Source organism: Stegostoma tigrinum, chromosome 43 (assembly GCF_030684315.1).
Source record: "Stegostoma tigrinum isolate sSteTig4 chromosome 43, sSteTig4.hap1, whole genome shotgun sequence".
In the NCBI taxonomy this organism is placed as follows: domain Eukaryota; kingdom Metazoa; phylum Chordata; class Chondrichthyes; order Orectolobiformes; family Stegostomatidae; genus Stegostoma; species Stegostoma tigrinum.
Genome location: NC_081396.1, coordinates 6,270,840 through 6,296,300, shown reverse-complemented (window position 1 = coordinate 6,296,300; position 25,461 = coordinate 6,270,840). Strand labels below are relative to the sequence as shown.

At 47.4% G+C, this 25,461-nt stretch overlaps 1 protein-coding gene across 2 annotated transcripts; it reads left to right on the top strand.

Annotated features, from left to right (window-relative positions):
* The first annotated feature begins 14,385 nt into the window (after positions 1-14,385).
* LOC125448904 (gastrula zinc finger protein XlCGF7.1-like) lies at positions 14,386-18,686 on the top strand. 2 transcript variants are annotated; one of them, XM_059641768.1, is made up of 3 exons: positions 14,386-14,507; positions 16,660-16,953; positions 17,044-18,686. In XM_059641768.1, exon 3 carries the CDS (start codon positions 17,315-17,317, stop codon positions 18,239-18,241), a length of 927 nt encoding a protein of 308 aa, XP_059497751.1. In that variant the 5' UTR covers positions 14,386-14,507; positions 16,660-16,953; positions 17,044-17,314; the 3' UTR covers positions 18,242-18,686. The 2 variants fall into 2 exon arrangements, with proteins under 2 accessions (XP_059497751.1, XP_059497752.1); XM_059641769.1 differs by lacking the exon at positions 16,660-16,953.
* Positions 18,687-25,461: the final 6,775 nt, after the last annotated feature.

Genomic DNA, 25,461 nt, shown 5'->3' with positions numbered 1-25,461 from the left:
CCTCAGAGGAACAGGAAAGTTGATGTTTCCAGACCCGAAACATTAATTTTCCTGCTGCTTTGATGCTGCCTGCCCTGCTATGTTCCTCCAGCTGCACACTGTGTTACCTCTGACTACAGCATCTGCAGTACTTACTATCTCTCACCAGGCGCCGAGGCCTTCTGCAGCAATGGCGGCGCTTTTCCCCGTGATGCTGCGCGGGGGTGAAAGTCTCCTATCCACGTCACAGGGAGAGTGGTGCACAGGCGCAGTGCCCGGCCGGGGTGTCGAGCATGCGTGGTGTGAGGGCGCTGGCGATGGTCAGTGGGTGAGTTGGGGCCCGGGCGGAGGGACGAGTTGGAGCCGGCGGCTGGACTGGGCGGCTCCCTGCTGGAACAGGGTGTGTAGGAATGGAGATCCCGAGAGCTGCAAACGGGGTGAAGCAGGGCTGACAGAGTTGGGGCTTTTATGAACTCCTTTTCCAGGAGAGAAAATATGCCAAGTGCAACTCCGAGGAATGTTCACCTCTTCCTAATCTCCATCCTGCACTGACACAGATGGGATTCATGAACTGCTTTGCCGGGGTGAAAGGGGACGTGAATCTGCACTGAGCAAGTTGCAATTCAGACAACTGTATACCGTCTCACTGAATTCGAAACTGCAGATGCCGAGTTTCTCCAGCAATTGGCGTTTTCATGCGCATGCTGTCTCTGGATTGACAGGACGGAAGGGGTTTGCAAATTCAGACTGCTTTTGAAAAGTATTGGGTTAATTGAGGCCTTTAGGCGAACCCAGCAGTGACCTTACAGGGGTGTTTAAAATTTGCTGGACTTGTAATGTTGACTGTATGTTTACTCTCCACAGATGCTGCCAGACCTGCTGAGTTTCTCCAGCTCTTTCTGGTTCTCTGTTCTGACTGTCAGGAAAAAAAATGTAATCATTATGACTGGAAAACCAACCGGACGATTCTGATGAAAGCCTCGAGCGTCAGCTTGCTCTCTCTGCACCGATGCTGCCCGGCCCACTGTGATTTCCAGCACGTTTTGCTCCCAAGACAAACACAGATCCCCAACTGAGTGAGTTCCGGTGAACTGACAGCGAGCTTTAACCGGTTAAACAGCCTTCAAAAGAGTAGCACCGTTCACAGCAGTGTGCGTCCGTCAACGCGTCCTGTAGGTTGACTTCCGTCCTGGTGGATCAACAAAGCTGGAGAGCCACGAGGAGGTTCGCACCACGGAGAAGCCGTGGAAATGTGGGGACTGTGGGAAGGGGTTCAATTACCCATCAGAGCTGGAAACGCATCGACGCAGTCACACCGGGGAGAGGCCGTTCACCTGCTCCGTGTGCGGGAAGGGATTCACTCAGTCCTCCAGCCTGTACACGCACCAGCGGGTTCACACCGGGGAGAGGCCGTTCACCTGCCCAGAGTGTGGGAAGGGATTTAAGGCCTTCTCGACTCTCCGGACTCACCAGCGTGTTCACTCTGACAAGAGACCGTTCAAATGCTCTGACTGTGAGAAGAGCTTCAAAAGCAGAAAGGACATCGTGACGCACCAGCGCAGTCACACTGGTGAGAGACCTTTCACCTGCAAAGTGTGTGGGAAAGGATTCACTCAGTCATCCCACCTCCTGACCCACCAGATTGTTCACACTGATAAGAGACCTTTTAAATGTTCTGACTGCGAGAAGAGCTTCAAAAGCAAAAAGGATTTACTGAACCACCAGCGCACTCTGACTGGGGAGAGACCGTTCACCTGCTCCGTGTGTGGGAAGGGATTTACTTGCTCATCCCACCTACTGACCCATCAGTTTGTTCACACCACTGAGAGGCCTTTTGAATGTTTCGACTGTGAGAAGAAATTTAAAAGCAGGAAGGACCTGTTGAAACACCAGTATACCCACACCGGAGAGAGGCCATTCATTTGTTCTGTGTGTGGGAAGGGATTCACTCGATTGTCCCACCTCTCGAGACATCATCGCCTTCACACTGGGGAGAGGCCGTTCACCTGCTCCGAGTGTGGGCTTGAATTTGTGGATTTATCTGATCTTCTGACACACCAGCGAGTCCACACTGGGGAGAGACCATACACCTGCTCCCTGTGTGGCAAGAAGTTCACTCAGTCCTCCCACCTCACCACACACCAACTGGTTCACACCGACAAGAGACCCTTTGAATGCTCCATCTGCGAGAAGAGGTTTAAGAGCAAGCAGAACCTGCTGACGCATCAGCGTGTTCACACAGGGGAGAGGCCGTTCCACTGTGCCACGTGTGGGAAGGGGTTCAGTCAGTCCAACAACCTCCTGAGACACCACCAGCTTCACTTGCGAGAGCAGGGGTTGGATTCTGCTGCCGTTGCTGATGCAAACCACATTCAGGACTGAATCGCAGCCGGTCACCTGTGCCTGGTGAGGGCCCACGGATTTGTGGTACATGTCAAGGAAATTGACTGAAAAATAGGGGCCATGATAAAAGAGCTTGTAAATTCATGGAGTTTGCTTGTCAAGTTGACAACAAGGAAGAACTGTTGGACAAAATTGACCACCTGGTCAGATGGACAGGAAAGTGGCAAGTGGAATTTGAAGAAATGTGAGATGACGAATTTTGGGGAAACTGAACCAATGGAAGGAGGACAGACAATAAACTGTATGAGGCTGAGAAGATCAAACTCACACATCTCTGAAGGTGGCTGGACAGGTAGATTGGGAGGTTAAAAAGGTATTCACAATACTTCGTTGGGCAGGTTGTAAATCGCAAGAGAGATACTGCTTGAACTGCGTGAAACACTAGGTAGAGCACAGCTAAAATACAGGCGACTGTTTGAATCTCTGCACTAATCAAATATAATGCGAGGCATTGATTTCTTTTTCTTTATTTTTCTTGGGATGTGTGTGTTGTTGGCAAGGTTGAAAGCTGCCACCCATATCTAATTGCCCTTGAACTGGACGGGTCCTAGGCTCTTTCAGGGGGCAACTGACAGTCAATCCCATTGCCATGGTCCCAAAGTCACATGGAGTCCACACCATGTAAATGAGGCAGATTTTCTTCCCTAAAGGGACCTCAATGAATCTGATGGATTGGGGGGAGATGGTTGTTGACAATCAGTGACGGTCTTGTAGTTACTACCATAAGCTTGCAATTCCAGATTCATTAATTGAATTCAAATTCCACCAGCTACTTGAACCCAGAATTAACCCAGGACCTGTGGATGACTGGTCCAGTCGCGGGTGTAAAGAGAGGTTGGATTCGGTTGTTCTAAGGTGAAGAAAGTTAGGGCTAACTCATGAGAGAACGTGGTCTGAACATCCCCACTAGGGGGTGCATGGGAGCATGCAGGCGCCGAAGCATACGTCACTGCAAAGCGACGGAAGCAACTACTTTTTAAAGGGGTGGAGGTGTCAGTGAAGTTGGAGGAAGTGATGTCCTCTGTGTTTCCGCAGAGTTTTTAATTCCTTCCTCCCACCCCAGCAAACGACTTGCCGGAACCCAACCCACAGCCGCTCTGACTTTCTCACGTTGTCTCTCGCTGCCTGTCTTGCCCGCCATGAAGAGCCACCCGGCTCAAAATCTGGAGGTCAACTGCGCGTGCGTACGTCGTGTGACGCAGCCACGCACCGAACGCAATGTAGTCGCTGCTCGTGTTCCGTTCTGTAACTGACGTCACCGAAACCTTTGGCGCTTGCGCATTCGGAGACCCTTGAGCTACAATGTGAGGTGTCGAGGTGGACGAACCAGCTCCACATCCTGTTATCTCAGATTCTCCAACATCTGCAGTTCCTACTGTCTCTGAAACAATGTCTGCAATGTGTTCAGACAGCAAAAGCAAAAAAGCGAGGAAAAACATTTCTCTGGACTCCCTGATGAATTAAAATGACTTCTGCACACTAGCAGAAGCTGTTTGGAACATTAGCCAATGTCTGCTCGAAGGTTATTTTGCAGAAGGCACCAAGCAATCGAGCAAATAAAAGTATGGCAGGGCAGCTCAGTCTCGTGAAGGGCTCATCCTGTTCCGCCTCGGTAAACCTGGATCTTTGAGAGTGCCAAGTGCAGGGACTGCCGTCAACTGGAGCAGCAGGGGCAATAGGGAATGGCCGTAAAGTGTCTTTCTTGACTGAAAGTAATACTGTTTCCAGTGGTGCTGTGGAGAATTCAGTACAAACTCCCTCGATTTCTGTGGAATATATATCGGTCATTTACATATTAATGTGCTATTTCTTACATATGAGGTATGAGCAAAGGTATTGTGGCTGACAGTGAGGACTGTGAAAAGTATAAATAGATAATCTGGTGGGCAAAGAAGTATTAAATGGAATTCAGAGAAGGGCGAAGTGAAACATTTGCTGCTCTGGCAGGAAGGGTGTGATTGCAGTAGTGAAGCCTTTTGTTTTAATTCATGCACGGGGTGAGAGCCTCACTGGTTAGGCAGCATTTATTGCCCCATCCCCAATTGCCTAGAGGGCAGTTAAGAGTCAGCCACATTGCTGTAGATCTGGAGTCACGAGTAGGCCAGACCAGGTAACGATGGCAGTTCCCTTCCCTAAAGGACATCAGTGAACCTGATGGGTTTTTCTGACAATCAGCAATGGAGTCGTGGTAATCATTAGACTCTTGATTCCAGATTTCTTTTAGAAGTCAAATTCCTCCTTCTGCTGCGGCAGGATTAGAACTCAGGTCCCCAGAACATTACCTGGGTCTCTGGATTAACAGTCCAGTGATAATACCACAAGACCCCTGGCAGGGGTAGGTAAAGAGATGTGACCAGGAGTCCTGCAATTAGCTACATGGAAAAGAGATGTGACCAGGAGTCCTGCAATTAGCTACATAGAAAAACTGGATAGACTGAGACTGGAGCAGCGGAGAGTGGGGATTGTGTGTGTGTGTATGTGTATGTGTGTGTGTGTGTGTGTGTGTGTAGTTAAAGGAATAGGGGGCAGGCAGGTGTTATGCAGGAGTGCAGAAGAATTTATTTCCAGGAGCAGAGAGGTTAACAAACATGATGCAGAGATTTAAAGTAACCAGTAGAAGGACTGGGAGGAGGAATGCAGAAATCATTTCACCCGATGGGATGCAGGGGACCCGGAATTCAATGCCTGTTAGATTTGTAATCGGAGGAACTTTTCTCGTGGAAAAAGCAAATCACTTGGATATGAGTCGGAGATGCTGCATCCTACGGGATTGCAGGCCCAGCTTTAGCAGGCATAAATCTGATGGGTCAAATGGCCTCCTGTGTGGTAAATGTACTGTGTATCTCTTCTGACAGCTGAAGTTTGTCACTGCTGATATTAGTGACCTCCCAGCATTGAGTATTCTGGAGGGCGATGAAATAAATGGCTTTGTATTCAGCATACTGTCCTGGACTTTTGTCTTTCCTGCCAGTGTGAGAGTCATAGAATTCCTACAGTACGGAAATAGGCCATTCAGCCCACAGAGTCCACACAGACTCTTTGAAGAGCATTCCACTCAGACCCTACCCCCGTAACCCTGCTTTTCTCATGGCTAACCCATCTGAGCCAGCACGTGCCCGGACACTACGGGACAATTTAGCATGGCCAATCCACCCTAACCTGCATATCTTTGGACTGCGGGAGGAAACTGGGTCACCTGAAGGATACACACGCAGATACTGGGGGGAGAATGTGCAAACTCCACACAGACGCTTGCCCCAGGGTGAATTCAAACCTGGGATGCTAGTGGCCACGAGACGGCAGTGCACTGAACCATCGTGCCACCATTCTGAAAAATATTTTAAAAGAAAGTAGGACCAAGGAAACAGACCCTTCTGCCCAACCAGTCCATAATCCCAAACTAAACTAGTCACACCTGCCTACGCTTGGCCCATATCCCTCCAAACATTTCTCATTCATGTATAGCCAAGGCCTTTCTCCCAGGGTAGGGGAGTCCAGAACTAGAATGTATAGGTCTAAGGTGAGAGGGGAAGGATTTGAAAGGAACGCAAGGGGCAAACCTTTCAAACAGAGGGTAGTGTGTGTGTGTATGAAATGAGCTACCAGAGGAAGTGGTGAAGGCTTGTGCATTTACTCTAGTTAAAAGGCATCTGGCTAGGTCTGTGAAGAGGAAGGGTTTAGACGGAAGTGGGCTAAATGCTGGCAAACAGGATAAGATTAATTTAGGGTATCTGGTTGGCACAGATGGGTTGGACCGAAGGGTCTGTTTCCATGCTGTACAACTCTTAAGACTTATCCAAACGTCTTTTTAAACATTGTAACTGTACCCACATCAATCACTTCGTTTGGAAGTTCATTCCACACACATACTACCCCCCCGTGTAAAAAAAAATTGGCCCTTACATCTTTGTTTTAATTTGTTTCCCTCTCACCCTTAAAAATGTGCCCCCAAGTCTTGAAATCCGCCCCCCCCATAGAGAAAAGACTCCTGCCATTCACCTTATCCATTCAGCTCACGGTTTTATAAACCTCTGTGAGGTCACCCCTGACTTTACCCGGGCTGGAGCCCGTCCGGGGGCAGGGCTACAGCAGAACTTCAACCTGGACATCGTCCTTCAGGGTTGGACCGAGCGTGGCTTCTCTTGCTGCTCTTCACCCGCAGCGATGTCCCAAAAGGGTTCAGTTTTGAGGTACGTGAGAACCGTGTCCCGGTTGCTCTCCTTCCTGGTTCGGAACATCAGCTCCTTGACGACTGCGGTCAGAGTCGGGAAGAACGAGGGCGACTGCTGGAAACACGCTGTCAATTCCCAGACGGATGTCACACGTTGATTGAAATCGGCAGAGCTAAAACGAGCCTCTTAAATGCAGGTGACATTACACAAATAACTATTTGAGCTTCAGGTAAAAAAAAATGACTGGCAACATGTTTTCATGTCCCTCTGTTTAATTAATGCAAATAAAACGCAAGGATAGACAAAATACCTCAAACAAGGGAGTGGCAGTGCAATGCTGACAGTGACTCTTGGTACACTGCCCCTGTCAAACTCCAGACTACTGATCCTGCTGAAGGGTGTAGGCGCAGGGATTTATAAGGAAGCTGAGTTTCAATATCCTACTTCGTAAAGATGACCATATGATGTCGCAGCAGAAGTAGAACATTGAGTCTGCTGAGATCGTGGCTGATTGATCATCTTCAACTTCCACTTTCCTGGCTTTTCCCCCCACTAGCCTTGATTCCAGTCCTGATTGAAAATCTGGGAGGATGTTCACTCGGTTGGTTCTGAAGTCAAGATGGTTGGCTTATGAGGAGAGATTGAGTGGACTGTGCACATTCATTGGAATTTAGAAGAAAGATGGGGGATCTTACAGAAACATATAAAATTACGAAGGGAATAGATAAGAGAGAAGCAGGGAGGTTGTTTCCACCGGGGGGGGGGGGGGGTGAAACTAGAATGAGGGGGCAGAGCCTCGAAATAAGGGGGAGCAGATTTACGGCTGAGTTGAAGAGGAATGTTTTCACCCAAAGGGTTGAGAATCTGTGGAATTCCCAGTAAAGCAGCCGAGCCCACCTTCGTTGAACGTTTTCAAGGCAAAGATAGATTATTGAACAGTAAAGGAATTAAGGGTTATGGTGAGCAGGCCAATAAGTGGAGCTGAGACCCCAAGGAAGATTAGTCATGAACTTATTAAATAGCACAGCAGGCTCAAGGAGCCAGATGACCTACTCCTGCTCCTATTTCTTATGTTCTTGCCCGACTCTCTCAGGCTTGAATATACTTTATGACTCCACTGCACTCTGCGGTGAAAAATTCCAGATAGCAATCTCCTCTCAGAGGATGGCAATACTCAGGAACTGCATGGGATTTTATCTGTCAGGAATAAGTCGAGGGATGAATGATTCACCGAACTGTCTGACAATGATCTCAGTTTGGGAGAAGATAGAATCAGTTTCCAGGAGAAGAGGGTCAAATATCATCAACAAACGAGGGAGAAAAAAAAGCAGCCATTCGAGAGGCAAGGAGATTTTGGAAAGGAAAGTGCTCTGCTGGAGAGGATTTAAGAAGTCATCCAGCCTGTTGTCTCACAGGCAGTCCCCTGTCCCAAGCACAGGAAAGCATTCACGGACTCAGCCAACCTGAGGGAAATCACCAGCCCGTTTGCACTGGGAAAGATTGTTTGTCTGTGAGATTAGATTCATTTGATTCAGCAAGTTCAGCAGTGAGTTCACACCACATTCAGAGTGTCTGGCTGTGCGTGTTCCTATCCACTTGCAAAAATATTGTATCACCATCCCAACAGCAAAAGTGTCAGATACAAAATGGAGAGAGGCTAGGAGAGAGCAACCGTCAGCCAGACGGCTGATTTATTTGGATCTTCCTTGCCTGAGCTCACTCTGTCTACGTTCCACGTCTCAAGCGCTCAGGGTAATTTCTCCTTTTTAAAACCTTCAACCTATTGCTTGGTCAGTACGAATGTTTCCACGATACAATTTCCGCTTGTAGGCTATCTTAGAATTCCCTTCTCAAGCATACCCTTCAACATCAGGGAGATTAACATCATCTGTAATACCAAGAGGATTATCCCCGGAATATTGTCCTGTATTTTACAGCGTCTCCCACCTGTGAGGCCATAGATCACTCAGCGCAAGACAAGAGCAGAGGTGTGCCGTTTGGCCCAGCGAGTCTGCTGTGTCATTCAGTGAGATCACAGCTCCATCTCCAACTCCATTTTCCTACTTTATCTCCCTTCCTGATTGAAAATCTCTCCCTCTCTACCTCAGCCTTGAATATACTCAATGACCCAGCCTCGACAGCCCCTCAGGGGTAACGGGTTCCACAGATGCATTCCCCTCGGAGAGAAGAAATTCCTCCCCATTTCTGTTTTCAGTGGGTGACCCCGCACTCTGAGGTGATGCCCCTCTGGTCCTAGACTCTCCCACAAGGGGAAAACAACCTCTCCACATCTCCCCTGTCCAGTCCCCCTAAGAATTTTGTCTGTTTCAATAAGGACCCCACTCATCCTTCTGAATGAGGACAGAACTCACCGTCTCCTTATCAGACAGCCTCTCCATACCCAGGATCAGTCGAGTGAACCTTCTCCAGAGAGCCTCAATGCGAGGAAATCTTTCCTTCGATATTAACACATTATTGTTGCCTCTGTCCCATGACTGTTCAATACAAATTGAAAGTCAGAGGAATGGCGTAAAATTGGTTCCTCAAAACTGCTCAGAGTGCCTGAGGGGTTATTCTTACTGGAATATCTCTGATATTATTCTTACAGATCCTGTTAGTTTATGTGCACGGTCATAGAGTCCTACTTAATGGAGACAGGCCCTTCGGCCCAGACTGGTCCACGCTGACCCAAGTATCCATTGTCGCTGCACTTGGCCCATATCCTTCTAAACGTTTCCTATCCATGTATTTGTCCAAATGCCTTTTAAATGTTAATGTACCCACCTCAAACACTTTTCCCCTGGCAGCTCATTCCATATGAGTACCACCCTCTGTGTAAAAAAGCTGCCCCTCAGGTTCCCATGTATTTTTTCCCCTCGTACCTTAAACTGATGCACTCTAGTCCTCAACCCTGCGAAAAAGGCTGAGTATATTCACCCTATCCATTCCTCTCACGATCTTATACACTGCTGTAAGATCGCCCCCTCAGTCTCCTACGCTCTAAAGAAAAAAGCCCCAGCTTGTCCAATCTCTCCCTATAACTCAGTCCCTTGAGTCGTGGCATCGTCCTCGTAAATTTCTCCTGCACTCTTTCCAGGTTAATAACGTCCTTCCGATAGCAAGGTGCCCCTCATGATTTTATAAACCTCCTCAACCTCCTACACTCCAGTGAAAAAGGTCCCAGCCTATCCTCATAACCCAAACACTCCATTCCTGGCAACATCCCTGTAAATCTTTCCTGAATCCTCTCCGGTTTAATAACATCCTTCCTAGAGTAGGGCGACCACAACTGTTCACAGTACTCCGAAAGAGGCCTCGTCAATGTCCTAAGCAACCTCAATATGACATCCCAATTCCTATACTCAGTGGTCTCAGCAATAAAGGCAAGTGTGCTAATGCCTTCCTAACCATCCTGTCTACCTGTGAAGCAACTTTCATCACCGAATAGTCTGACCTTCTGATGGAGAAACAGTCACTGATGAAGGAGCTGAAGATGTCCGGGGCAAGAGCACTACCCTGAGGAACACCTGCAGAGATGTCCTGGAGCTGCGATGACTGGCCTCCAACAACCACAGCCATTTTCCCATGTGCCAGGCGTGACTCTAATCAACAGACAGTTCACCCCCCGATAACCATTGATGCCAGTTTTGCTCAGGCTTCTCAGTGCCACATTCAGTCAAATTTAATCATGATATCAAGGGCTGTCACTCTCACTTCACCTGTGGAATTGAGCTCTTTTGTCCATGTTTGAACCAAGGCTGTTAAATAGAGTCATGATGTCATCGAGATATACAGCATGGAAACACACCCTTGAGTGCAATTCATCCTTGTCGATCAGATATCATAAATAAATCTAGTCCCATTTGCCAGAATTTGCCCACGTCATTTGAAACCCTTCCTACTCATGTACCCATCCAGATGCCTTTTAAATGTTATAATTGTACCAGCCCCCACATCCTCTGGCAGCTCCCTTCATACACGCACCACCCTCTGTGTGAAAACATTGCCCCTTAGGTCCCTTTTAAATCTTTCCCCTCTCACCTTATACCTATAGTTTTGGTCTCTCTCACCCTGGGGAAAAGACCTTGTCCATTCACTCTATGCATTTCCCTCATGATTTGACAAACCTCTCAGCCTCTGACGCTGCAGGGAAAATAGCCCCGGCCTATTCAGCTTCTCCCTCGAGTTCAAACCATCCAACCCTGGCAGCATCCTTGTAAATCTTTCCTGAGCTCTTTCAAGTTTCACAACATCCTTCCTTCCGGGAGGCCGGAATTGAATGCAGGATTCCAAAAGTGGCCCTAACCAATGTCCTGCAATGTGACCTCCCAACTCCTCTACTCAATGTACAGACCAAAAAAGGCAAGCGTATCAAACATCTTTATCACTGCCCTGTCTACCTGCAACTCTACTTTCGGGGAACTATGAACCTGCACTCCAAGGTCTCTTTGTTCAGCAACACTCCTGAGCACCTTACCATTAAGTATATAAATGATTTGCTTTTCCAAAATGCAGCACCTCACATTTATCTAAATTAGACTCCATCTGCCACTCCTCGGCCCATCTGATCAAGATCCCATTGTATTCCGAGGTAACCTTCTTCGATGTCCACTACACCTCCAATTTTGCCATCATCTGCAAACTTACTAACTGCGTCTCCTGTGTTCGCACCTAAATCATTTACATAAATGACAAAAAGCAGTGGGCCCAGCACTTAACTTTGTGGTCACAGGTCTCCAGGCTGAAAAGCAACCCACCATTACCAGCCTCTAGCTTCTCCCTCCAAGCCAGTTCACTATCCAAATGGCTAGTTCTCCCTGTATTCCATGTGATCTAACCTTGCTAGCCAGTCTACCATGAGTAACCTTGTCAAACACCTTACTGAGCTCCATTTCGATCGCACCCACCACTCTGGCCTCCCCAGTCGGGGGCGGGTAAACTATCTGTTGATTGGAGTCATGCCTGGCACTTTTTCAAAGAACTCAATCAAGTTCGTGAGACATGATTTCCCAGGCACAAAGCCGTGCTGACTATCCCTAATCAGTACTTGCCTTTCCCAAATCCATGTTGATCCTGTCCCTCAGGATCCCTTCCAACAACATGCCGGCTACCGATGTCAGGCTCACTGGTCCATAGTTCCCTGGCTTTTCCTTACCGCCTGTCTTAAATAGTGATATTACATTAACCAACCTCCAGTCTTTGGATATCTCATCCGTGGCTATCGATGATACAAATACCTCAGCAAGGGGCCCAACAATCACTTCCCTCGTTTCTGACAGAATTCCAGGGTACACCTGATCAGATCCCAGGGATTTATCCATCTTTATGCATTTTAGGACATCCAGCACTATGTGTGCTCTAACATGGACATTTTTCAGGACGTTGGTTTACATTTTCCCAGGTTCTCTACTTTCCATATCCTTGTCCAGAGTAAACACTGTTGCAAAGTACTCATTTAGTATCTCCCATATCTCCTGTGGTTCCACACATAGACGGCCTTGCTCAATCTCCAAGGGGCCTTATGGTCTCCTGTATTAATGTATTTGCAGAATCCCTATGGATTCTCCTCAATCCTATTTGCCAAATTGCCCTCCTGATTTCCCTCTAAAGTATACTCCTACTGCCTTTATACTCTTCTAGGGATTCACTCAATCCCTGCTGTCTACACATGACATACGCTTCCTTCTTATTCTTAACCAAAACCTCAATTTCTCTAGTCATCCAGCATTCCCCACACCTACCAGCCTTACCCTTCATCCTGACAGGAACATACTGTCTCTGGATTCTCGTTAATCATTTTTGAAGCCTTCCCATTTTCCAGCTGTCCTTTACCTGTGGGCATCCTCCCCCGACTCAACTTTTGAATGTTTTTGCCCAATACCATCGAAATTGACCTTTGTCCAATTTAGAACTTTTAACTTTTACCTACAGTCTATCCTTTTCCATCGCTATTTTAGATGAATAGAATGATACTCACTGGCCCAAAAGTGCTCCCTCAGACACTTGCCCTGCCTTATTTCCCAAGAATAGGTCAAGTTTTGCACCTTCTCTAGTCAGTAGCTCCACAGAGTGAATCAGAAAATTTTCTTGTACACGCTTAACAAATTCCTGTCCATCCAAGGCCTTAATGTTATGGCAGTCCCAGTTTATGTTTGAAAAGTTAAAATCCTCTACCATTACCACCTTATTATTCCTACAGATGACTGAGATCTCCTTATAAATTTGCTTCTCAACTTCCCACTGACAAGTGGGGGTGTGGGGCATCTTTAGTACAATCCCAATAAGGGATTTCTCAGTTCCACCCAAATAATTTCCCTGGATGTATTCCAGGAATATCCTCGTGAAGTACAGCTGTTTCTATACTTCCTGTAGCATCTGTACCCTGGAACATTAAGCTGCCAGTTCTGCCATCCCTGAAATACATCTCTGCAATCTAAGATATCCCAGCCCCATTCGGAGTTTATGTGCCTTACAATGCTTTTTGCATTGAAAGAAATATAGTTTAATTTGTCAGTCCTACCCCACTCTCTGCTTTGTTCCTGCTTGCCTTTTTCCCAACTGTACTAGTCTCGGACTGATCTTTTTCCCTCACTGTCTCCCTAGGAAACTCCCCCCGCCCCAATTTCCTCTTACTAGTTCAAATCCTCCCACGCAGCTCCACCAAATCTCCCCATCAGTCCTAGTTAGACCATTCACGAATTTTTGTTTACACTGTCATTAACAAGCTTATAGTCTGCATTTTAAAATCCTGCATCAGTCTTGTATTTAAGTGACAGGTTTGCTGCTATTCTAGAGAATCTATTCTGATATACTGGCATGCTGATCTCACTGAGCACACTCCCCAAGTCCTTCCCATCTCTACTTGCCCCCAGAATACGTGTTGGTGAATTGCCTTCTTGAACCACTGAGTTACATTTGATATAGGTAAACCTCACCAGTGCTGTTAGGGAGTTCCTGGATTTTGACCCAGTGACACTGAAGGAATGGCCGATATATTTCCAAGGCTGGATGCTGACTGGCTTGGAGCGGAGGTCGCAGGGAGTGATATCCCCACCTGGATGGTGGAGATCTTTGTGAGCTTGGTAGGTGCTGTCTAAGGATCTTTGGCGAATTTTGGCAGTGCACCTTGTAGATGGTACAAACAGCTGCGACGGACCGTCGATGGTGGATGTTCGCGGATGTGGTGCCAAGCAAGTGGGTCGCTTTTCACTGAATGGTGTCAAGCTTCTCGAGTGTTGTTTTAGAAACTGGCTAAAAGTAACGTGTACAAACGCAACAAGATCCAGACAGTATCTTGACTTGCGCTAATGAGTGTAGAGTAATATTGGTTCCAAACAAATGCCAGGCAACGACCGTCTCCACTAAGAATTTGGATAAATGTAAGGTAAGGTAATTTTGGTAAAACAAATACGGGCAGGACTTATAAAGTTAATAGTAGGGCCTTCAGCAGCTTATCTTTGCCCAAGCTGTACTGTTCTATGTTCTATAGGGTGCATCCATGAGGATCAATGGTCGGCACAACATTGTGGGCTGAAGGGCCTGTTCTGTGCTGTACTGTTCTATGTTCTATGTTCTAAACAATCAGGGAAGTCTTGGTTGTAGCGTCTGTCATTTAGAATGACAACAGCCTTATTCACTTCAATTGGTTGGATCACAAAGTCGGCGCCGCCCCCTCATTGATTCCGATTGGATGGGCGGTGAGTCCGTCTTTCAGCCACGCCCCATCCTTGGCACCGGTTGGATATAGAAGCCGTCGGTCTTCTAGCCCCCCCCCTCCGTGCGCCCCGATTGGATGGAGGACCGGTTGGTCCTCCTACCCTTGCCCCCTCCTTTCCACCGCCAACGACTCACCGTCGGGCATGCGTGTTGCTGGTACTGGCTCGAGACCCTCGGGCAGGACCGTAGCGGCGGTTCAGCACGGCGAGGCCTGGGGCTGGAAGGTCGACCGGGGGGGTAAGGCTTCATAAATACCACGCGTAAGCAGTTCGAACCTCAATTAGGATGCTACCGTCCTGCCTTTCAGAGCCGGAGTCAACTGCTCGGGGGCCCTCTCTCTCTATCTTTCACTCCCCCGTCGTATCCAGCCCTGAGGTGACGGCCGCCATCTTGTCGGGCATGCGCGGCTGGCGGAGGGTGCCCGCGACCCGTCCCGCCCCCGCCTCCGATTGGTCAGAGCCGCAACCGGCCTTCCCTTCCCATTGGCCCTTGGCAGCTGCCAATATCCGTATGGGGCGTGGCCAGCAGGGGACATGCGCCGTGAGGGAAGGGCATCACGTGGTGTAAACACAGACCTGGTATCTGGATGGGCAGCAATGGAGATGGTAAGAACTGCAGCTGCTGGAGAGTCTGAGATAACGCAGTGTGGAGCTGGGGGAACGCAGCAGGCCAGGCAGCATCAGGGCAGCAGGAAAGCTGACGTTTTGGGTCGGGACTGAACAGTTCTGAAGAAGGGTCCTGAGCCGAAACGTCAACTTTCCTGCTCCTCCAGGTCCACACTGTTGTTACCAGACAGGCAGCTCCTTGGTTCTCCTTCCCTACCTCCTGGTGTCGAGTTCGTTTTCGGAGACCCTCACGGACTTGCTGCAATAACAAGACACTGACCTGTTTAGAAAAACACAAATCCTTTTATTACCAAGCAAGTACAAGCTGTGGAGAATCACTGTACTCAACCCAGCACAGAGTGCAGAGTCTCGCAAGTAATACTCCCCGAGCAGCGGACAGTCCCTGCTTTTTATACTTTACAAAAGACATGATACAGAAAACAATTTCACAATTTACAATGACATGATTCATGAAACAATTACTACAGCAGACAAAGACAGGATACCAAACAAGTATTACATCAACAACATAAAAGACCAGGGTATAGTATCGATTGCTAGTGAAGTGGCTGCTAATGGCAGGCGGCAATTCCGAGTTGTTGTCCGGGACAGATTCTGATTTCATGTTGCTAGTGTGTCTGGCTAGAACAAAGTCAGTGCCCTGGCCCCTTTGTCAGCGACAGAAGTTACATGCTTTAGAGGTCTCACACCTTTACAAATGTTCCCCACCTAACCCTATTTGAAACAGTTTAATTCTAATTTTATTCAGTCAGGAAGCTTAAGACAGTGTCTGTATACCAATGTGTGCGAAGAAAAGGAGTTACAAAAGCTTTACACTGAATTCCTAGCTGGGCAGGAAGCTTCAGGGCAGTGCCTGCATACCTATATGTAGGCAGATAAAAGACTTTAATTTATAGAGGTATAGAAATCAAAGGTAGATAAAGACTTTTAATCCATAGAAGTATAGAAATCAATGTTATCCCATTAACATCTCACTGGGATCAAGGGAATATGGGGAACGACCTGGGGTGTCGTCCGGGGGCGATGCATCTTGTCGGTTGGGACTGGGTGATTGCTCTCATTCTTTTGCTTAATATGGTCCCCACTGTTGAGAGAAGCGTTGCTAATTGCCCAAGAACTGAATTTCCGAGGGCAGCTGGAGTCAAAACCCACGTGGCTGTGGGTCCGCAATCGTGCGGAGCCAGACCAGGGAAGGATGGCAGCTTTCCTGTCCTAAGGGACGTCAGTGAACCTTTAACAAAAGCAGAAGATGCTGGAAAAGCTCAGCAGGTCTGGCAGCATCTGTGAAGAAAATAAATCACAGCTAAGTGTTCTGAGGAAGGGTCACTGGACTGTTAATTCTGACTTTTTTCTTCACGAATGCTGTCAGACCTGCTAACCTTTTGCAGTAACTTTTTTTTTGTTGATTTACAACATTTGCAGTTCTTTCTGTTTTTATCAGTAAACCTCTGTTTGGCAAATTCTCCTGCTCATTGAAACAAGGTAGAATCACAGAATGCCTACGGTGCACAAAGAGGCTATTTGGCCCATCAAGTCTGCACCAACGCTCTGAAGAACATCCCACCAGGACTCTCACCCTATCTCTGTAACCCTGCATTTCCCATGACTAATGCATCTAGGGTAAAAACCCCTGTACGCCACGGGGCAATTTAGCATGGTCAATCCACCTAACGTTCACAACCCTAACCCCGGTCCCTGCTGTGAGACAACAGTGCAAATCACTGAGCTACTGTGCTGCTTTATGTTTTGTGAATTTACTTTAGATCCTTTGGTGGGATTTTAACGCACATCTTCGGGTGTTCAACCGGGCCTCCGGTCTACTGGACCAGTGACAATTCCATTACACCATCTTCCTTCCTCCGAACGGTCATAGGAACCCAGTGACCAGGAGAGAAAGTGACTGACCATTGATTTCATTCTGACTCCACCACCCATGTCCTGGGGAAACAAAACAGTCTGGAGCGAGACAAAATAATGTACAATGTTATTGAATTCAGCCCAGGCATGAGACGAAGAAAGTCTTGGGACAAGGAGTCACAGCTTTAAGAGAGCCAAAGGTGATGAAATGTTCTGTAGAATCTAGAATTCTCTTCCTGAATTTCTATCTGGTACTTACAAATGAAAGATTTTGTAAACTAATTTTCCAGGCGATTAAAACAGGAAAGTTCACGGACGGGAAACTCAGAAACAAACTGAGCACTAAGATCGGGACCTCAATATCCTCAGCCTTTGAACGTACACTGAGAAATGTTTGCACATCAGGGCAACATGAAAAGCACTAAGGCACTCACAGTTTTCCAGTGCAGTTCCCTGGATGTGAGAAGAGCTGAAGACAGAGCGTGAAAAAGGCACATGGCAACCACAGGGGAGAGAAACCATTGACATGTTCTGTCTAACTTGAAGAGCTACAAGGACTCTATGGAGAAACCGTGGAAATGTGAGGACTGTGGAAAAGGGTTCAATTACCCATCACTGCTAGAAAACCATCGGCGGAGTCACACCGGAGAGAGGCCGTACACCTGCTCTGTGTGTGGCGAAGGGTTCACCCAGTCGTCTGGCCTTTGGTCACACCAGCGAGTTCACACAGAGGAGAAGCTGTTCAGCTGCACCGTCTGTGGAAAGCGGTTCAGACACTCATCCGCCCTCACTGTGCACCAGCGCACTCACACCGGGGAGAGGCCGTTCACCTGCGCTGACTGTGGGAAGGGGTTCTCTCAGTCCTTCCACCTGCAGACGCACCAGAGGGTTCACACCGGGGAGAGACCATTCACCTGCTCCGATTGCGGGAAGGGGTTCACACTGTCGTCCCACCTCCTGTCGCACCAGCGCATTCACAGTGAGGAGAGGCCGTTCACCTGCCCGTCCTGCGGGAAGAGGTTCAGGCACTCGTCGGCGCTCGGCCTGCACCAACGCACCCACACCGGCGAGCGGCCATTCACCTGCTCCGAGTGCGGGAAAGGCTTTACGGCCTTACCGACTCTGCTGAGGCACCAGCGGGTCCACACTGAGGAGAGGCCGTTCAGCTGCCCGTCCTGCGGGAAGAGGTTCCGTCAGCCCTCCAATCTCACGGCCCACCAGCGCATCCACACGGGCGAGAGGCCGTTCACCTGCTCCGCCTGCGGGAAGGCCTTCACCCGGTCCTCCAACCTCAGCGCCCACCAGCGGGTCCACACCGGGGAGAGGCCGTTCGCCTGCTCGGTGTGCGGGAAGGCCTTCACCAAGTCTTTCAACTTGCTGACGCACCAGCGCACTCACGCCAAGGGGAGGCCGTTCGCCTGCCCAGTGTGTGGGAAGGGATTCGCTCGGTCCCGCTGCCTCCTCAGGCACCAGAAAGCTCACAAGTGATTCAGTTGTCGGACCTTGCCGCCGTTCACCGCCTCCTGGTTCGACACGGGCCAGATTTCTGCTGACAACCACAGTCCCTGGAACCGGCTGCCGTTTCAACTCCTGGCTAACGTCACCGGATTTTGGAACCGTGGCGACTCTGTGCAAACGACGTCTGTGATTTTTCCTCGCTATCCAAGAACTTGCGACAGGAACTCGATTATGGGAACACGCTGAGCCTTGGCTTCAATATCCCAATCCCGCACCTGCATATCCACTATAGGATACGTATTCCATGAAATTCTCTCAGACTGTGTGTTTTGTTTCAGGGATTCCAATTCCGTTCACACGTTCTGCATTTTCATGTTTTCTTTATCAGGTTCCTTCTCTCGTTGGCTAATATAGGACACACACCAAAGACTGTTTCTAGGAATATGTGAGTAATTAAATATTTTCTAACTTGGAACCTACGAGTAGACATTTATTAATTTATGTTGAATGCGGGAATCGTGTTCCATTCCCGACATTCTAAACTACTTCGTGCTGGGTCGTACTGGAACCGAATTCCTCCTGCTGCCCCCAGACAGTGGGAAAGGCAGAGGTGAAAGTGCATCTCCTGAGCTTGCACGGGATTGTGCATTGGGAAGGTTAAAGGTTCTATTTCCATTAATAAATAGACTGTCCAAAGGATCTGCCTCATATAGTGTCTTTCTATGTGCCTGACATTCAGCATGGCCTCAACTCATATTATTACATGGCAGTCTGGATCCCAGACTGAAATCTGGCTTGATAAATCTTCTCTTGTTTTGGTTTTGACAAGATTGTCTCACTGAAATTTTATGCGCATAATGTTATTGATTTGCCTTCTAACAAGGAAGCTAAATTTTATTAAGCAAAAGAAATTGTGATAAAATACAATAGACCAAACTATTTACAAATGATACACCTTTAAAGAACACACAAATATAAAACGCTTAATTGGCGCCAAATTGGCTTAACGGCAGGAGACAACAGGGAGACGATGCTGCAGCCGTATCGGGTCCTGGTGAGGCCACACCTGGAGCACTGTGTACAGTTTTGGTCTCCTTGAGAAAGGATGTACTGGCTCTGGAGGGGGCTACAGAGGAGGTTCACTGGGTTGATTCCGGAGTTGAGAGTTTTATGAGGAGAGATTGAGTAGCCTGGGACTATGCTCATCGGAATTTAGAAGAATGAGGGGAGATCTTATAGAAACATATAAAAGTAGGAACGGAATAGGTAAGAGAGAAGCAGGGAATTTGTTTCCACTGATGGGTGAAATTAGAACGGGGGGGCATAGCCTCAGGATAAGGGGGAGTAGATTTAGGACTGAGTCAAGGAGGAACTTCTTCACCCAAATAGTTGGGAATCTGTGGAATTCCCTGCCCAGTGAAGCAGTTAAGGCTACCTCATTGCATGTTTTTAAGGCAATGACAGATTATTGAACAGTAAAGGAATTAAGGATTATTGAGAGCGGGCAGGTGAGTGGAGCTGAATCCACCAAAAAGATCAGCCGTGATCTTATTGAGTTGCAGAGCAAGCTGGACGGGCCCTGTGGCCTACTTCTGCTCCTGTTTCTTGTGTTGTTTTCAGACTGGAGTCCTGTGACCAGCGGTGTTCCACAGGGATTAGTGCTGGGGCCACTTTTGTTTGTCAGTTATATAAATGTGAACATAGAAGGCATGGTTAGTAAGTTTGCAGATAACACACCTTCATTGCTCAGACCTTTGAGTGTAGGAGTTGTGATGTTATGTTGTGGTTGTACAGGACATTGGTGACGCCTCTTCTGGAGCACTGTGCCCAGTTAAAGGAAGGATATTAAGCTGGAGAGGGTTCAGTAAAGATGTACCAGGAACTGCAAATTTGAATTATGGGGAGAGGCTGGACAGGCTGGTCCCATTTTCACAGGAGCGTAGGAGGTTGAGGGATGACCTTGCATAAAACCATGAGGAGTACAGATAAGGTGAACAGCAAGGATCTTTTCCCCAGGGAGGGGTTTTCAGGAACAGGAGGCATACTTTTAAGGTGAGATGAGAAAGATTTAAAAAAGATGAGTGGCAGCATTTTACTTTACACAGACAGTTGTTCCTGTGTGGAATGAACTTCCAGGGGAAGTGACAGATGCTGATATACTTAGAACATTGAAAAGGTGTTTGGATAAGTTCATGAATCGGAAAGGTTTGGAGGGATATAGGCCACACACAGGTGGGACCAGTTGAGTTTGGGATTATGGTCGGCATGGACTGGTTGGACAGAAGGGTCTGTGTCCGTGTTGCATAACTCACGCATCTCAAAACAGTTCTGTACAGTCTTCCCATCAGAGGAAAATAATCACTCTCTTAACACCACGTTAGCCTTAATTTACTATCGGCTCTCTGCCCGGAAAAGTCTGAGCCACTTCCTGGAGCTTTCACACACCTGAGTTTAAATGTACTCGGCTTCAAATAACCTCTGCTTTATCAAAAGAGGTCTGATTTACGGCTGTCACTAAACTCTTGTTCTCTGTTGTAATCTATTTACAATCTTCTCCTGTACTACTTTTATCGATATATCTTCAACGACACATGCAAAACTGCCCCAAATTGAAAATTAAAGAAGAAAAATTCACTTTCTTTTCCTCTAAGCTATGCTTGTTTTCTTTAGGGAATAAAAAGTTGCAGAATTCTGTCTCAAAATCTTATTGTTTATTCATTCCCCCAAGGTGAATTTTGTTTGAAAAACTTTGGTTCTGAAAGTTAATCCCTAAGGTTGTTTTGAAGAAATCACCATGGCTACAACTATTCTTACAAATTAGTCGATGCTGAATAACCCATATGTCATAATCAAAATTCAAAACTCCAAAAATTAAATTAAAAATCTAAAAAACAAAATCAGTCTGCATCAGACATTAATTTTCAGCTGGCACAGAGAAGTTTAAATTTGAATTCAATGTCTTCTAGTCCTTCTTTTCTCTTATCAAAGCTCTTTTGAAAAATGCATCCTGTGATAGGGTTCATAACAAAATCCCGTGTATTGAGTTCCCTGTTCATGAAAGTTGGGTGGAGAGTGCGAGAGGGTCTGCTAAGAGCAGGATCATGCTCACCTCAAAACGAGGCATCCGACCTACAACAGCTATAACAGGGGGCAAACTGCTCTTAAACAAAGAGGGATCTGAGACCAACAAAAACAGCGCTGAAGGAACTCGGCAGCCCAGCCCCAGCTGCTGGATGACAGCGGAGAGGAGTCAGGTCACTGGACTCGAAACGTTACCTCTGTGTCTCGCTCCACAGGTGCTGTCAGACGTGCTGAGTGCCTGCGGTGTTCATTCACAGAAAACAACTTCTGTGCCGTATGTGCATTAGATGCAGAAATCTAAGCTCTGTAATCATGCTACGTGCCATTCTGAGGCGGAGACTCTGCAAATAGAGCAAATTTGTTTTGTTTACTGGCACCCACAGGAGTGTAACTGTTGATCGAATGTTCCAGTTAACCAAGAGGTTCAGGGTGGCTTGGTGGTTAGCACTGCGGCCTCACAGTGCCAGGAACCTGGGTTCAGTCCCACCCTCGGGTGACTGTCTGTGTGGAGTTTGTACGTTCTCCCCCATGTCTGCGTGGGTTTCTTCCCACAGTCCAAAGATGTGCAGGTTAGGGTGGACTGGCCACGCTAAATTGTCCCATAGTGTCCAGGGATGTATAGACAAGCTGCATGGGTGATGGGAAATGCAGGGTTACAGGGATTGGGTAGGTCGGTGGGATGCTCTTCGGAGGGTCGGTGTGAACTCAATAGGTCAAATGGCCTGTTTCCATAGAATGGATTCTATGATTCTAAGGTCCAGGAAATTAATGTAAAAGCGCATACAGAGTGACAGAAACATAATTCGGCAGGTATACACGTCACTGTTATGCTTTATTTACAGCGTAAATAACTATCACAAGTAGTGCAACTCTGCCTTAAATAAAACTTAGCAGCAGTGAGCCTTCTCACTTGCACCCTCAGCTGACCACCTGGACAGCATGGAAATTGCGAATAAATCAATAGAGTTCCAGGATTTCAGATAAATTACTTTTGCCAGTTTATCGGGTTCAGAAGGTGCTGTTCAAAACAAAGTTTGCTGTATTCCCACCCTCAAAGATGGGGAAAGTGCCACAGATCAATGGCAAAAGGCTCCAGTGTTTGCCACCAACTGAAAGGAGACAAACAGAAATTAACCTCTTCTAAATTTCCACCAAGTACTCACAGTGCTAACCTTTATAAACTGTGTTTACAAGGGATCAGAGGGAGAAGATTTGCAGATTTTCTTCTATTTGTGCGCAGGATGTGAGTGTCACCTGCCTTCACTGCCCTGGAGAAGGTGATGGTGAGCTGCCTTCTTGACCTTCCACAGTCCTTGGGGTGTAGGGATGCCAACTGTGCTGATCAGAAAGAAGTTCCAGGATTCTGACCCAGTGACACCGAAGGAACGGCAGATATTTTTTCACTTTGGGGTGGGGAGTGGCTCAGAGGCAGAGCTCGCAGGGGGCTGGTGTTCCATGTATCTGCTGCTCTCCCCACCTCGTCCTTCTAGATGGTAGAGGGGCATGGGGTTTTGGAAAGTGCTGTCTGTGGACCCTCGGTGAGTTGCTGCAGAGCATCTTTCAGATGGTACACACTGCTGTTACAGAGCATCGACGGTGGAGCAAGGGGATGTTCGTGATGTGGTGCCCATCGAGCGGGGGCTGCTCTGTCCCTGGAAGGTGTCGAGCTTCTCGGAAGCTGCCTCCATCCAGCGTAAGTTGGGAGTATTCCACCTGTCCTGACTTGTGCCTTGTCATTGGTGGACAGGCTTTGGGGAGTCAGGAGGCGAGTGACTCACTACAGCCTGTGACCTGCTCTTGTGGCTGCTAGGTTTATGTGGGGCTGGTCCATGTTCAGTTTCCGGTCAAAGGTAACCCCCAGGATGTTAATAGTGGGCTGTTGAGTGATGCAATTCCGTGAAACATCAAGGGGCAATGATTAGATTCTCCTGTTGGAGATGGTCATTGCCTGGCATTTGTGTGGTGCAAAAGTTATTTACTAGTTATTGTCCAAAACCTGGAAATTGTCCCAAATCTTGCTGAATTTGAACACAGATGGCCTCATTGTCTGAGGAGTCGCGAATGGTGCTATACATTGTGCAATCATCAGCGAGCATCCCCACGTCTGACTTTCCAATGGAGGGAAAGTCACTGAAGAAGCAGCTGAAGGTGGTCAGGCCAAGGACGCTACCCTTGAGGAACTCTTGCAGAGATGTCCTGGAGCTGAGATGACTGACTTCCAACAACCACAGCCATCTTCATATGTGCCAGGTATGATGCCAACCACCACAGAGTTTGCCCCATTGATTCCAGTTTTGCTCGGGCTCCTTGATGTCGAGACCATCTTCCATGATGTGGACATTGAACCCCATACTTGCAGCAGGATTAAACAGAATCTATACCGTTCAGAGAGGGAGCTGCTTTATTCAGAGCAAGCCCAAACAAATGTACACTCTAAAACTAAACGTTAGGCTCTGATTTACAGAACTACGTGAGCTCTGTGCCTCTAGGAGTAGTTGGCTTTCCTTTTTACCTTCCTCCACCACTTCATGCCCTTTGATGGAACCTCTTGAATGTTCACACACACCACTCATTGGTGGGACAGATGCAACCACGGAGAAATGCAGATGGACATTTCATTCCACAATTGTTTGGGCTCTTGTCCAGTCCCAGGCGCCTACGTGTCATTCGCTTTCACCTATCCATGGGAAAACACGCATTTCCTCTGCAATTGCACAGAACCTGCAGAATTCAACTTCTCCTCCTGCGCTAAACTGGTACAGACAGGTTCAAAGCGTGGCATCGCCTGCACAGATTCCACACTGCAGAGCAAAACACAGGCAGAGACAGAACACAAAAGTTACAGACTATATTAACACGCACACAAAGAAGAACACAAGTACAGTTTATGTTAACACTGACAAAGAAAGAACACCTACAGACTGTACCAACACACTGACGAAGAAAGAACAGAACTCCAAAGATTGCATTAACACTGACAAACAAAGAACACAGTTCCTACAGAGTACGCTAATGTACCAACATAGGAAGAACACCTACAGGCTACATTAACACACTAACGAAGAAAGAACACAAGTCCTACAAATGATATTAACACTGACAGACAGACGGAAAAGAAACATCCAACACAACACCTACAGGCTATATTGACACCACCACAAAATTATGCAACACCTACAGATTATATTAGCGCACTCACAAAGAAAGTACAGAACGCATACTGACTAATCATATTGAAACACTGACAAATAAAGAATAAGCACCTACAGGCTACATAACATGAAGGAGCAGCATCGTTCTTCCAGACAGTCTTCGAAGGCTTGGTGTCACTTCTCACACACAGGCTTTCTCCTAACTCTGTCTTTGCTGATGCCATGTGATGCAGGTGAAGAGCCAGTTCCCCAATGAGCATGTCACTGTATCTCCAGGTCGGATAGGGAATAGAGCTCCCACATTTATGAAGTTTCTCCGCACTGTGGGGATTCTCGCATCTCTCTCTCTCTCTCCAGGTTGGACAATGAGTTGAAGCCTTCTGTAGTTTTACACAGACATATATAAACTGGACTTCCGATCCACTCAGTCCTTGCCAGAGTTTATGCTGCATTTGAGACTCCTCCCATGTTTTCAGATCTAAGCCTATCACCTTTACCTTATTAATTGGTATGGAGGTACAGTAATTAGGGAAACCGATGTATTACTGTGAGGGAAATTGAATACAAAACAAATTGTGCTTCAGTGATACGAGGCACTGGTGAGCCCACACAGGGAGGACTGTGTGCAGTCCTGGTCACTTTCAATGAAGATTGGGATGAGCTCACAGTAGATTTATTAAACTGATACCTGGAAAAAGCCTTCTGAGGAAAGATCACACAATTTGGTTTGCATTCGCTGTGTTGGACGAGTCAGAGCTGACTTGATTGAAATGTGTAAGATTCTGACAGGGTGGGTGGATACAGGACTTTTCCCCTCTTGGGAGAATCTGGAACTTAGGGGTCACAGTGTAAGAAAAAACGAGAAGCCACCCATTTCAAACAGAGACGAGAAAAAAAACGGATTTTTCTCTCAGTCTAGAGTTATACTGCATGGAGATAGACCCTGCGGTCCACTCAGACCATGCCAACCCTAATCCCAAATTGAACAAGTCCCACCTGGCCCATATCCCTCCAAAC

Coding starts and splice junctions, on each gene's coding strand:
- LOC125448904 (XM_059641769.1), top strand. CDS start 17,315: ATGGAGAAACCGTGGAAATGTGAGGACTGTGGAAAAGGGTTCAATTAC.